The 13,386-nt window shown below is 40.6% G+C and overlaps 1 protein-coding gene across 1 annotated transcript in view; it reads left to right on the top strand.

Annotated features, from left to right (window-relative positions):
• FAS (Fas cell surface death receptor) overlaps nucleotides 1–9,200 on the top strand; it is a 24,130-nt gene extending 14,930 nt beyond the window's left edge. Inside the window, exons 2-9 of the mRNA XM_009320538.1 lie at nucleotides 2,934–3,099; nucleotides 3,675–3,809; nucleotides 5,818–5,926; nucleotides 6,427–6,491; nucleotides 6,857–6,940; nucleotides 7,081–7,154; nucleotides 7,654–7,678; nucleotides 8,496–9,200. Of these exons, the coding sequence (XP_009318813.1) occupies nucleotides 2,934–3,099; nucleotides 3,675–3,809; nucleotides 5,818–5,926; nucleotides 6,427–6,491; nucleotides 6,857–6,940; nucleotides 7,081–7,154; nucleotides 7,654–7,678; nucleotides 8,496–8,911 (1,074 nt within the window). The 3' untranslated portion in view covers nucleotides 8,912–9,200. The remainder of the gene's footprint in view (nucleotides 1–2,933; nucleotides 3,100–3,674; nucleotides 3,810–5,817; nucleotides 5,927–6,426; nucleotides 6,492–6,856; nucleotides 6,941–7,080; nucleotides 7,155–7,653; nucleotides 7,679–8,495) is intronic.
• Nucleotides 9,201–13,386: the final 4,186 nt, after the last annotated feature.

Genomic DNA, 13,386 nt, shown 5'->3' with positions numbered 1-13,386 from the left:
GGGAGCGGGCGGCGGGGCCGGTACCGCGCTCCTGGCTGACCTCGCTGAGCCACAGTTTCCCCCGTCAGCGTGGGGAGATGAGGGAGTCATTTCCCCACCAACTTCCTCACGCCACGAGCGGCGTTTGCATTGGCCCGCCATGCGCCCCAGCCGTGCCGCCTGCCTTCAGGGCTGGAAGCCTTCTGGCGCCATCGGCTTTCCTGGGGTGGCCAAAGATCCATCGTGCTGCCTCAGGGCCTCCCCACCCCGGTGACCGCCTCGCTTCCAGACCCTTCTGCTGGCCAAGGCCTCATGGCAGGCAGGCTGGTCAGGGTGTCACGATCCTCCAGCTCTGAAAGCTGGGGCGGTGCATGTCTCCCCGGTGTTATCCCGTGACCGTCCCCTCCCTCGGCCCAGTCTGACACGTGGCAGAGGGGCAACAGAGGAGCGATGGAGTTGCAGGGCTTCACCCTGCTTCAGGGAAAGCCAAACCAGACTGGACATACGTCCCTGACTACATTTTAGTAATTATTTTTTAATCGGACTTTCTGTCCCAGTTTTTAGTAAGACGGTTCTTCCAGGCAAAAGGAAAACAAATCATGCTAATTTGGCACATCCGTTTTACAGCTTCTGTTAAGGCTTGACTTTAACCTTTTAACATCATTATGCTGGGATTCAGAGAAGAGCACCCTCAAAGCTTTGGCAGCAAAGGAAGGGAGTCAGAGCGCTGAACGGGGGAAGTGACGGGCTGAGCATCCGTACCCACAGTTTCTCAAGCGCTAAACTGCTTTTTTAGCAGCTGAAGCTTCTCCTCCAGGTGTAAAGAAAGGCCTTCTTAATTTCAGTCTGGTAACTAATATTGTATAAATTCTAAAACAGATGGCTGCTAAGGAAGGAAAATGCTTTTCACCTTCCCATCTCTGAATAGACTAGAAGATCAAAAGAAGTAGCTACTTGTAGAAGTCAGCAAACAGTGGTCATATTAGTTGCTTCAATTAATTAGCCACAGATAACACTTCCTTCACTTGAGAGCCCAGTTTGAAATCCAAACCCATTTTTCAGTAAGTTAATATTTAAGATAATTAAAGAGTTTTCTGCATCTAACTGAAGTTATGGTCAGCATCCAAGCAGTTTCACACAAAATCATGAAGATTGAATTAATCAGCCATTAAATATCACCCTCTGGCAGGAAAAAAAAGAGTAACAATAAAAATAACCAGTCCTCAGATTATTAGAGAATTCCTTAAATATCTATGTCCCTTGTTGTTAGCATTAACAGATACAATTAAATTTGTATTAAGCTGCAATTCAAAAGTGTTCAAAGATAACCAACCATTCTGAATTAGCCTCTTTCAAATATCCAAAACAAAATTAAAAATAAGTAATTCTAGTCAAGGTGTTTTGCATGCTGATTTAAAATGTGAGTGAATCCGTGATTGGGAGGACTTTTAGTCCATGCAGTGTGCTATTGGTGTGAGGATTTGGCAGTTTCTTCGTATTGCACCTCATTCCCCACTAATCTCCTTTCTGGAAAAAAGGTACCCTGCCAGCCCTATCCTTCACAACTTGGCCTATTCCTTCATTTTGCCAGGGACGATAGCATTGCTCCATTTCTTCCCAGGCATCATTTTTCCCCCTTCCTCAGTATCCCTCACAGTGTATATCTGAGTCTTTTGTAAAATACGAAATGGTATTTTTTTTTTTTTTAATTAAAGAGGAGCAAGAACAGTGAACGTAGAGGTCAGCTTAGATGTTAAGACTTCAAACTCTTCAAGACAAGGACTGTCTTTAATTTTTTCTGTTACAGCTCCACGTGGATAATTAGCAACACACAAGTAAAATAAACAGTGAAAATGTTCAAATCACTCCAAACTATCAGCAGAAACTGGGTTAAGTAAAGGCAGGCTGTCCTCAGGCTGTCCTGCATAATAATATTTCTAGGAGGGAATCTAGTTCTCCAGCCAACAAGCATTACATAGCTCCATTATATAGACATCTCATAGTTAGGGTATGCAAAGTATATACAGAATTCCCCACAAACCATTGCCAAGAGGAAGGCAAACTATAGCAGATCTATCCTTCTCATTTTCCCGCCTTACTCCCGAAATAGAAAAAAAGAACGGTTGGGCCTCTGGTCCACAGTGGTTTCTTATTATCATGAAAAGAGGCAGGACAGTGACAGCTAGTAAAGTTACTACTGACTAGTTACAGGAAAAAAAAAAACCAAAACACACACACAAAAAAACCCAAACACAAGCACTATGCAATTTAATTTTGTGCATTCAAAGAAATGGATCAGGGTGTAAATTAATTTGAAAGGAGAGTGATACTTCTTTCAGGAATCTATAGGCATCATCTACTAAGGACAAAAATAATTGAATTGGAAAACAAAGTGAGAACAGGATCAATTTAGAAATCAGGTCTTTTTGGCCGAGATTAAAACATTCCTTTTTTTTTTTTTTCTTCAAAGATGCATTAACACTGTTCAGTTTGCAAGCAACAGTAGGGTGGCAAGAAATTAAGAAAGATACCATGTGATTTAAGGACATTCTGTATGGAAGATTATTATTACTGGCTAAGAAAGGGCAGATTTAGGCACAGTGATCTGAGACAGAGAAAGCTCTTCAAGAAAATAATGGGAGTTCCTTTGCTTTGCACTATAATTAGGCATATGAGGTCATCCGTTACAACTCAGATGTATGACCCTGTTCTCAAGCATTAATGTTCAAACGATCAGTACCTGCAGCGGTAGGGTTGATGATAGCATTAAATCTAATATGTGTCCTCATTGTCCATTAACTCTCCTGAAGCAATGAACAACTTTAATAAGGGGGTGAATATCAATATGTTTAGCAATAGAGTAACGGTACTGGGGTAACTCTGTGCTAGTAGTAAAACACACCTACAGTCCTTGACAGTTTTTTTTTTTATAACTTGCTGTTCTTCTCTCCTAGGTGGTTGTCTTAATTATTGAAACACAGTGCAAAAATGATACTAAAGCTCTAATACACATACTGTACAATAAATTAATTACAAGGAGGATCATTGCTAAGAGGGAAATTAAGTGTAACCCGGATGAATACAATTTAGGTGATCAGCATTGCAAGAAATGTGAGCGTGGTGAGTATCATTATAAGATTCTGTTGAAAAATCTTTAAGAGTGGAAACCACAACATACACAATTGCTTTCTGCTGGGATAGCTAAGTGTCATGCTGTGGTTTCCTGGATGCAATGCTTCATTCCAGCTGTATCTTTCTCTATTACAGGACACCAGACATTTCAAAAGTATTTCTTGAGCTCAGTGCACCAGTAACTTTTCACTACAGATAGTAGTTCTCATATAACATGCTTGTCACAAAAGAGCCAAGAATTACATACACATCTTTGAAAGAGGCGAAAAAAGTGCAGCCACAGGCTTTTGCCTACAAGACTCCGTATATTCCTGGGTTTTCCAAGTTTTGTTTGTGGTGTTCTCCTTCAGTCCTAAATTGGAGGAAGAGGGGGGATAATCAGATCTTATGTATACTACATTCCTGAAGAGCATATATGTATGCTTAAAGAATATAGATTCTGTCCATATTTGTAAATAAAAAAGTATTAGGGATTAAAAAGAAAGTCTGACATAGGTCTTAGAGCTGATGGCTTCTGTCTAAAGGTATTGTAAATCTTAATTCTTGTTTTTCTGTCTCTACAGGTTTTGTTAAAAATACCTGCTGCCCAACAGATATCAGCAAACACTGTGTTCCATGTGAAAATGGAAAGGAGTACATAGATCATGTCAATGATTCAGACGAGTGTTTGAGATGCTCTTCATGTGACAGCATATTCGGTACGTCTGTAGAAATAGCAACTCAAGCAATGACTCTTTTTTGATACAGGATTTGACTGAAAAGTCTCCACAATCCCCGAATAGTGGCTAGCGTGCAGATTAAAATGTTTTAGTGGTAGTACATGAAGGAATTTATGACAAAATCATAAATTCATCCCCCGGTTCCCTTTCGTCAGGCACAAAGTAGGAAGAAGAACAAGGTGTGCGAGTCCATTATTTCTCCTTGTATCCGCCTTTGCTCAGCCAAAGCAGTCCTTGCAAAGCAGACCCTATGCGAACTGGTTAGAGTCAAGGAAGAAAAGCTCTCTCTCTTCTTTGCCCTCTATTTAAAAGAAGAGGGGTGTTGTAAGAAGTAGGGATGGGAGAATTCCCAATGGTTTCTTTCGTAGTCTTTCATGTAATTAATAATATTATTTAAAATTGCTAGAGCTGATAGAGTGATGTCTTTTATACATTCAAGATGCTGTGTGGGTTATAGGATCAAATTATGAGACTATGAGGCATGCCCTACTGGGTCAGACCAGCGGTCCACCTGTCCCAGTATTCTGCGTTCAGCAGTGGAGGAAAGAGATGCGATTTAGAGAAAACAAACCTGTCTAATTTCTGTGATCTGTTCCCTGCAAAGTCTACCAGCATCCACAGTTGTGGGAAAGGACGTTAGAAGGTCCATCCCTACCTAGTCATTTTAGTATCCATTTATGAGCCCTTTGTGCATGAATCTGCTTGGGGACACCAGGTTCCAGAAATTCACTACCTGTTGCGTAAATACCCATTACAGATTTTTTTTCTTTTTAAATCCATTAAATTGATCTCCTACCAGTTCCACCAGGTGTCCTGTAGTTCTGGTATACCTGGATTTAGGGAATGATAGTTCTGCATTCCTCTCATCCAAAATCAAGTTTGGTGAGCGGAGAGACAGCTCATAACTCCAATATGGTTGTACTCAGATCACCTGCTAGAATATCAATCTTTAGTGCTTTCCCCTTCCTGTAACACCTCCATATGCATAGAAAATTTTCCTCTCATTAGCTACTATAATAAGCATTTTTGGATGGGTAATGAAGTTGAGTACCGCAAAACAATTCAGCATTTTTTACAGTGCCACAAAGGAAACTATTAGTTAAACTGAAGGGGAAAGAAAGGGTAATGGGATGACTAGTCACATTTTCCCATGGACAATAATGTAGTTGAAGAGAGGTCAGTAGAAAACATTAGGCAGGAGGAAAATTACCACTGAAGTTCCATGAGAACCATTCTTAGGATCGTTCGTGTTTGATATTTTCATGAATGGCTTCAGCACTGGTTTCACAGTAGAGCTTCATCAAATTTTGGAAGATAACATGTTTTCCCGTTACAGGAGGCCACTGAATGTGATAACTCAAAAATTCGCTTCTATTCCTATATGCCCATGAAAATAGCTTTCATAGTAGGTAGATACTTAAAGTAATTTTTAATGCAGAAATAATTTTTGAGAGATGGTGATAGCTTCATCATATACACTGACGATAGGAGACAATTAATTCACTTGTTCTGATACTTAAGCAGGCAATATGTTAGCTAAAAGAGAGAGTGGAATTCCTCACCATTGGAGGACCTCAAGAAGAGATAAACTTGTCTGTCAGGAAGGGTAAAGAACTTGTCTCTGACATCAAGCAGGGAGACGGGTCACGTGATCTTCTGAGTTTCCTTCTGGCTTTACACTTCTGAATGGGAAAAAGAAGCTGACAACGTTTGGCCAGGCCAAATGAGTCCTCTTCTAGCAAGTACTTTATGGTGTGATCAGTTTTTTGAGCTCTTGGCCAGCAGAGGTCTCTTTGCCATCTCCATATTTCCAGTACTCCGGCAGCAGGGCTTCTTAGAAAAGCTATGTTGTTTTTACAGTTAAGCCACCAGTGCCAGCAGTGGTAGAGCTAAAAGCACGTAAGTCTGAGGACAAGAGCTTGTGAGCAGAGGCCTGCTTTTAAGCCCTACTTTTTCAAACTAACAAAGTTTAAGGAATTTATTTTAGGTTTGGAGGTTGCAAAGAACTGTACCCCATCACAGAACACGGAATGCACCTGTGCAGAGAACCATTTTTGCAGTTCTGCACCATGTAGGCACTGTGATCCATGTACCATGTAAGTTTATGCCTTCATCGTTAAATATGAAATTGTTAATATCATATGTTATCACACTTTTTTCCAGCCAGCTTCAAGACAGAGGCTGAGGTAATGTATAACCCAAGGGAAAACATATTAGTTTTCCTTTGCACTTAGCTTGTTGAGCTGACTTAGCTCAGTCAACTTGCATCCACACAGGCTTTCCAAAGGCACGCATAAAAACTTGTATACATCCACCAAGTCTGTATATACTTTTCAAAAAATGTAATGAAATATCTGAGCTTTCCTGTTGTCTTTGTGTGATCTACTGTTACATCTAGAAAATCATTTCCACACCTTTTTCCACTCCCATACCTTTCCATACCATTTTCATACCTATTAAATTCCAAACTCCAACATCTTGATATATGAAATATTTAGCTGATTAAAAGTGTTAGAAGATTTTGATTTGCTCTGTTGACAGAGTTTATAAAGAGAGAAACAAATCCCATAATAATTTTTGTTCATGTTTTCTGCAGATGTGAAAGTGGTGTAATTGAAAAACAGTGTACTTCGACTTCAGACACTGTGTGCGGAATGAAAGGTACCATTTTAAAACCTAGCATGTCTGGCATCTGCTGTATCTTGAGAGGTTATTGCAATTGTACTGTTCTACACAATGGCCCATAGTCATTCCTGACAGCTAAGGGCATCATATCCACTGGGCCCTGAACTGACCTGCGGAGCATGATTGCTCTTTTCCCTTGATCACTGTGCAGATGTAGGAGCTAGTACTCCTTTTTAGGGGAAACTCATGATAGGTAAGACTTAAACAAAGAGGTAGCTTCTGCCATTACAAGACAACAGAAAGGCTTTTATAATCTGACGCAATGTTGTTTAAAATTTAGAGTGTGTTGCTGTATGGCATTTCTTGACTTAACTTTCATGTAAATGTTTCCAATGTTCCAGCAGAAACAGGAGTGCTATGGCTGGCCATCTCTTTGACACTTGGCGTTTTAGTACTAGCAGCAGTAGCTGGAGCAATATTCTGGTGTAAGTGATTCCCTATTCCTTATTCCTATCATACTCTGAATAAGATATTCAGCTGCTTACTTAGATGTAATTTTATATTCTTGTAGTCCAGGGGAGAGAGATACTCTGTCCTGGATTTTAAAAATGCTTTTTTGTTTCAGACAAGAGAAAACAGAAGGGTCATACTAACAAGGAGAACCTGGGTGAAGTAGTCCCCAAAACAGAGGCTTCTTATGTAAGTATTGTTGCTTAGATCACAAAAAACTCAGCTTCATGCAAGGAACTTTGTTCCATTTAAATTACACTGGGACTCCCCAGGCATGTGCATGCCTCTCTTCTGTGACATTAATGAAGTAAACTTCACCATGAGGACTCTTTTGGGGGAAGTAAGAGAAACCCTGTATTATTTCTTCAGGATTTGTTGACATGCTTCCTAAGTTACATGATGAAGATCAAAACTTCATAAATCATCAGGCCTCCACTGACCCAGGGTACCTGTCCCCATGCATACTTTTAGGCAATAGCAATTGTGAGGTGATTCCCCAAGCTTACCCGAGTCAAAAGAGGTCTGTCTGTCCAATCTGATTCTCTTGCTCATAAAACAGGGGAATCATGGAGAAAACTAAAAGCAAATTATGGAAGTCAAGTGTCATGAAATGTGTTTATCCTCTTACACAAGGTTGGTGTTTTACAAAACTTGTTTCCACTCATTTCTCTCTTGCTTCTCTTTTCAGGAGAATGTACCTCTCATATACACAGGTAAGAGACAAGTAACTTCTCAAAATTCAGTAAAAGAAAAAAAAAAACCGACGTGTAAATCCTACACTAAAAAAAGGGTATTTTTATGTAGACTTTGCCACTGCCTAGAGCTGTCATTCTAGCACAACAGTGAACACTTATTACAGAAATGCCAGTTCATATTGTGCTTATTAAGGCATTTAGTGGTATCATGAAAGTTTTGCCTCAGGAGGAATTTCTGTTGTATAGGAAGCAATTACTAATTGACAACAGGTGAATTTCTGTTCTGCATGTGATACAGACACTAGGAGGCAGCAAGCTGGATTTCTCGAATCATGGATAATTATGATAATGGCATAGTCCCACACCCAGCAGTGGGATCGCAGAAACACAGACCTACCTTATGTTCAAGGGCAAATCTACAGTAGTAACACACAATAGCAAAAGAACATAAGCTCCAAGACTGTATCACAACAAAAGACCTATCCTGTTCCAGGAACTTTCCCAACACTATTTTGAGCAAAACAGGTACGTGAGGGATGACCAGACTTTAATGATAGAGAAGGACAGAATAGGCTACAGAGGAAACTGAGGTTCTATTTCAAGTGGTAGAAAGCGATATGGATGCAACCCTAAATATTTGAATTACCTAGCATTTGGTAGGACCATGTAAAAGCAGACCCGGTACATATTGTAAAAAGTCATATATAAGCATACTGAGTCATGAATACCTGAAACTTAACCTGTTTTGGATAGGAAAAGTATCAACTCTGAGCGCAGGTGATAAAATCAGTAAGATATAAGTCCCAAGAGCATTAATTTCCTTTTATGCTTCTAGATGTTGACCTGAGCAGCCACATTGCTGGTATTGTGGAAGAGATGACACTCCAAGATGTCAAGACATTTGTTCGTAATCACAAAGTACCAGAACCTGTCATAGATCAAACTGTTCGGGATTATTTTAGTGATACATCTGAACAGAAGATTAAGCTGTTTCAAGTCTGGTATCAAAGACATGGGATAAAAGGAGCCTATGGAGCCCTAATAAGCAGCCTGAGAGAGTTTAAAATGTGCACTGCAGCTGATAAAATTGAGGAAAAAATGAAGGCAGCTGTTTCCAGCTGTCAGGAAGGGGGACAGTCTTATCATGATGACACTGAGCAAAACAAAATCTGCACTCGGGAAGGTAGAAACTCTTACAGTGATAGTGCTGAGCAAAATAAAACATATTCTGGTAGTTTGGAAGAGACATAGCACAGAATCATTTGAAAATTATTTCTGACTGAATTAGCGTTTTTCTAGTAATAACAAAGCTTTTAAATGCCACTGATTGATACAAGGAAGTTATAATATGAACAAGAAGTAATTATGATTTTTGTAGCAATATCTTTCACTTAAAAGAAGTTTTAGCTTTTTTTTGGTTGTTAAGAACTGGGAGAAGTTTTATGGCTTATTTACTAAAAGGTACGATATCGGAGTCCAGCTATAGGATTCACTACAAGAAGAAGTAGTCATTATTTGAAGAAAAGGTTTAGTCTAAATGTATGGTCTACATCTGAACAGAAGATTAAGCTGTTTCAAGTCTGGTATCAAAGACATGGGATAAAAGGAGCCTATGGAGCCCTAATAAGCAGCCTGAGAGAGTTTAAAATGTGCACTGCAGCTGATAAAATTGAGGAAAAAATGAAGGCAGCTGTTTCCAGCTGTCAGGAAGGGGGACAGTCTTATCATGATGACACTGAGCAAAACAAAATCTGCACTCGGGAAGGTAGAAACTCTTACAGTGATAGTGCTGAGCAAAATAAAACGTATTCTGGTAGTTTGGAAGAGACATAGCACAGAATCATTTGAAAATTATTTCTGACTGAATTAGCGTTTTTCTAGTAATATAAAACAAAGCTTTTAAATGCCACTGATTGATACAACGAAGTTATAATATGAACAAGGAGTAATTATGATTTTTGTAGCAATATCTTTCACTTAAAAGAAGTTTTAGCTTTTTTTTGGTTGTTAAGAACTGGGAGAAGTTTTATGGCTTATTTACTAAAAGGTACGATATCGGAGTCCAGCTATAGGATTCACCACAAGAAGAAGTAGTCATTATTTGAAGAAAAGGTTTAGTCTAAATGTATGGTCCTGCATTACTTAACTGATGTAATGTTTTGCTTACATTAAAATTGTGGGATGTTGCATTTTTCAAAGTGAAAACTGATGTTAAGATCTATGAAGTGCACCAGGAAGAATACTTGAACAAAAAAAAAATTTATATAATATACCCCTGATTAATTTTGAACATAGGTGTTGCTGTGTAATTAAATTCTACTCTGTTGTAAATGGGATTTCTCCCTGGTATAAACAGACCTGTGAGTGTGTGTATACAGAGTTTTGTATATGTGTGTGCGTATTTATATGTGTGTATATATGTGCAAGTTTTCTATGCAAAAGCTCCCAGTGCTAAGTAATAATAATTATTTCCCTTGTTCTCTGCAATAATTGCAAGCCTTTTCTAATGTTAAAACCCTTCAAAGAAGCAGGAGCTGAAGCAGCGCAGCAGAACCATGATTTTTGGAAGGCAACCTGCAGAAGCTATGAAGTCTCCATAAGCAAGCGTGCAACACTAGCTTTTCTAACGCAGGAACTGATACAATGAAAACATCATTGTCACTAAAAAAAAAACAAAATCCCCATAGTGCATGACTTCTGTCTTTCCTTCTTATTGTGCAACCTATAGATATCATTTTTAGATTTTCTTTTACTCAGGTTAGTAAATCACAAAAGGGAGATCCCTCTCCTGAAAAAAACCACCTTACCTTTCTTCCATCACAGAGCGCAGAGGGCTTGGCTCCTAAATTCAAAGAACCAGTAGTGCTGGCTGCTTTGCAGCGAGGCCTTTCCCGCTCACACATCCATTTATAAAAAGTCTCACAAAATCTTTCAACAGAAAAGGAGACCTCGGTGGAAAGGTTTGATTTTTTCCAGGTCGCGCAGTAAGCAGGATGACTTTCTTCTTTGGCTCTGCCATCAGTTCCCTAGGGAGAATCTCCAGCCAGTGTCAAGACTCAGCCAAAACATGAGAAGACCTGCCTGGGCTTGCTCCCACCTGCCAGCCAGGGTGTGTGGGGTAGGGTCCAATTGCTGCCATCTGGCCTCAGGGGCGCGGAAAGGGCAGGGCAGGTCTGGCAGCAGGGTGCCAGGTGCTGGCAGTCGACCCCCAGGCAACGCCAGGTGCCCACAGCCCCATGGGGTTGCTCCAAAAGGTCACGTTGCTAGAAGTGAGGTGCCTGGGAGGGCAGTGCATGGCCCTTGAAAATGCCTAGAAATCTGTGTATGGCATTAAGCAGGAGTCTGAAAGGAAAGGCAGGACTTAGATTAGCTTCAAAAGCTTTAAGCCTTTCATAGACTTGACCCATCGAAGGTATGAAGTACACAGAGCATGTTTTGTTGCCAAGCCCAGACCCAGTTTAGGTTGTACAGCTCTTCCCCAGGTCTGAAGCACCACATAGATGCTAAGTGCTCGGAAAAACCTTCCACCCCACTTTGGAGCCTCTTGCCTCTAACCTTTCTGCATTTTCTAAGTGTCTAATCAATCAGCTTGCCATTACCATACTGCCAAAATCCCTACACTGTGCTGCTTTTCAAAGGAGAACCTTCAGGCTGCTGTAGCTGGATGGTTTAATAGCCATGCGCCAGACTTGCGCACCTATGGACTGGTTAAGGCATAGCGTTGTACAAATGACTTGTGTCTGTGCTATCTGTGTACAGATCTGACACACTGCGACAGTGTGTTGCTCATTGCCATGTTTTGGCCAGGCTCCACATACATAGGAGAATAAAATGTCTGCCTTTCAGAAGAGCAGCGTGGCAGCGGTGTAGGCTGTGCCATCTTTCCTAGATTGCAGTTATGTAGAAGCACAGCCAAGACAGGTAGGAAGGAAAGCTCCGTGCTCTCACAAGTCCTGGTAGATGGGCTGCTCCCTGTACCGTGTCCCATCCAGGGAGGCATAAATGTAGCTTAAAGGTATGTTGGCAGGTGCTTGACTTCAACTGTGGCTTTTCTAGGCTTCTGGCCACCAGAAACTAAGGTTGTCCACCTCTCAGGGCTTCGGTGGGTCAGTTAGTATAACTGATCTGAACTAGGCAGATCTTAAAATGGAGATCTTAAAATCACCAAACCTCACAAATTTGTGGCAGTGAAATAGAAGGAGAAATTTTTCTTTCATCACACTGGAATTCCCCAACCTCAGTATAACGAGGATGGATTAAAAAAAGAGAAGTCCCTGAGCAATGAGTCATATTCTCCTTAGGAGACGTCTGCAAGGCTGAACCCAGACTGCCATTAACTCTAGTGGTTAGCATACATCATAATTTTTTTTCTTAAGTGGAACACTGTGCATCAAATAAGAGGATTGATTATATTGTGCAGTTGGTTTTCCAAAGGAGTGCATATGTGTCTACGCTGCAGTCAGCAGTGCAGCGTAGAGCTATCTGATCAAGCTTAAAGGACCCGGACCAGGGATTTAGTGAAAGTGATTTAGATCTTCCGACCCACAGTAATACACCCAGTTTCCATTGCCTCCTGCTTTTGGCCTCATTTTCAAACTCGGGCTGCACAAGAAAATCATACCAAGCAGGTTATATTAGCACTGTTTCACCTTTCGCTCTCACCTTTCATTCTCAGAAGGAAAGTCCATGCAGAGGCTCATGCTGATAAGCAAGATGACTGCCACCGCCTTGGCTGCTCGCTGAAATACAGTTCTGGTATCTTTACTCTATGCTCTGGACCTTGCGCACTTGTCATGACCAGCCTCTTTCTCCCAAACGGCAAGGCTGTGTCATGAGCAGTGCAAAATAACTCTTTTCTCAGCCTTAGGAAGGGGCAAAAAATAAAAAAAAAAAAAAGAAAGCAACAGAATTGGCTTTGAAAACCGAAATTATCCTGTTTTATGGAAACCCAGCATCAGAAAAGCAAGTGGAAACTGAAACAGAAACTTGCCCAGGGAATGACTTGGCACATTTTGAAAAGCAGATTACAAAGGGGAAGCTCACTCTTCAGGAAGCCAAAACTTCGCAAAATACTTGCATTTGTTATTTAAATAGTAAAACCAGAACAATTGTTATTTAAAAATAACAACAATAGAAGAACAGGAACATAGAAATAAAAGGCCAGAAGGATGATCTTACTTCAGTCCCCTGCAAATCGAAAGTGACCATGCGAGCGAGGGGTCTGTTCAGAACTTCCACGGGCTGTTTTGCTGCGCACACCCACCCCATCTGCTCACCCACACTGCAAACTGTCTAGTTCCTGCTGCCCTACAAGCAAACCAAACACCTGCAAGAAGACAGAAACACGATCACTATAACAGTGTGGCACCAGAAGAAAGCAAGAGAGGTTCAAGACAGCTCTGGTATACAGGATTGCTGCAATATGAAATAAATTATTTTTGAAGTTATCCTGCAGGCTGCCAGGTCTTGAAAAGACGTGGCTGAGAAATGAAGTGCTGAGTACAAAGAGTCTGAAATGTTTCTGCACAGATAGCATGAGAAGCATATTAAAGTGTGAGAGATCCGTAGGCTTATTTCCTGTATGGAAGAGAGGAAAGGAAAACAATACAAATTCATAAGAATAAAAAAACTGTATTGGGCAAAGCCTTGGAGTTAGACAGTTTTCTTGTTTTGAGGGAAGATACAACCTCAAAACTCACATTCCTTTCTTACTGTTTGTCAATTAT

This window comes from Pygoscelis adeliae, unplaced genomic scaffold (genome assembly GCF_000699105.1).
Source record: "Pygoscelis adeliae isolate BGI_AS28 unplaced genomic scaffold, ASM69910v1 Scaffold190, whole genome shotgun sequence".
In the NCBI taxonomy this organism is placed as follows: Eukaryota; Metazoa; Chordata; class Aves; order Sphenisciformes; family Spheniscidae; genus Pygoscelis; species Pygoscelis adeliae.
This window is presented reverse-complemented; position numbering and strand designations above follow the sequence as displayed.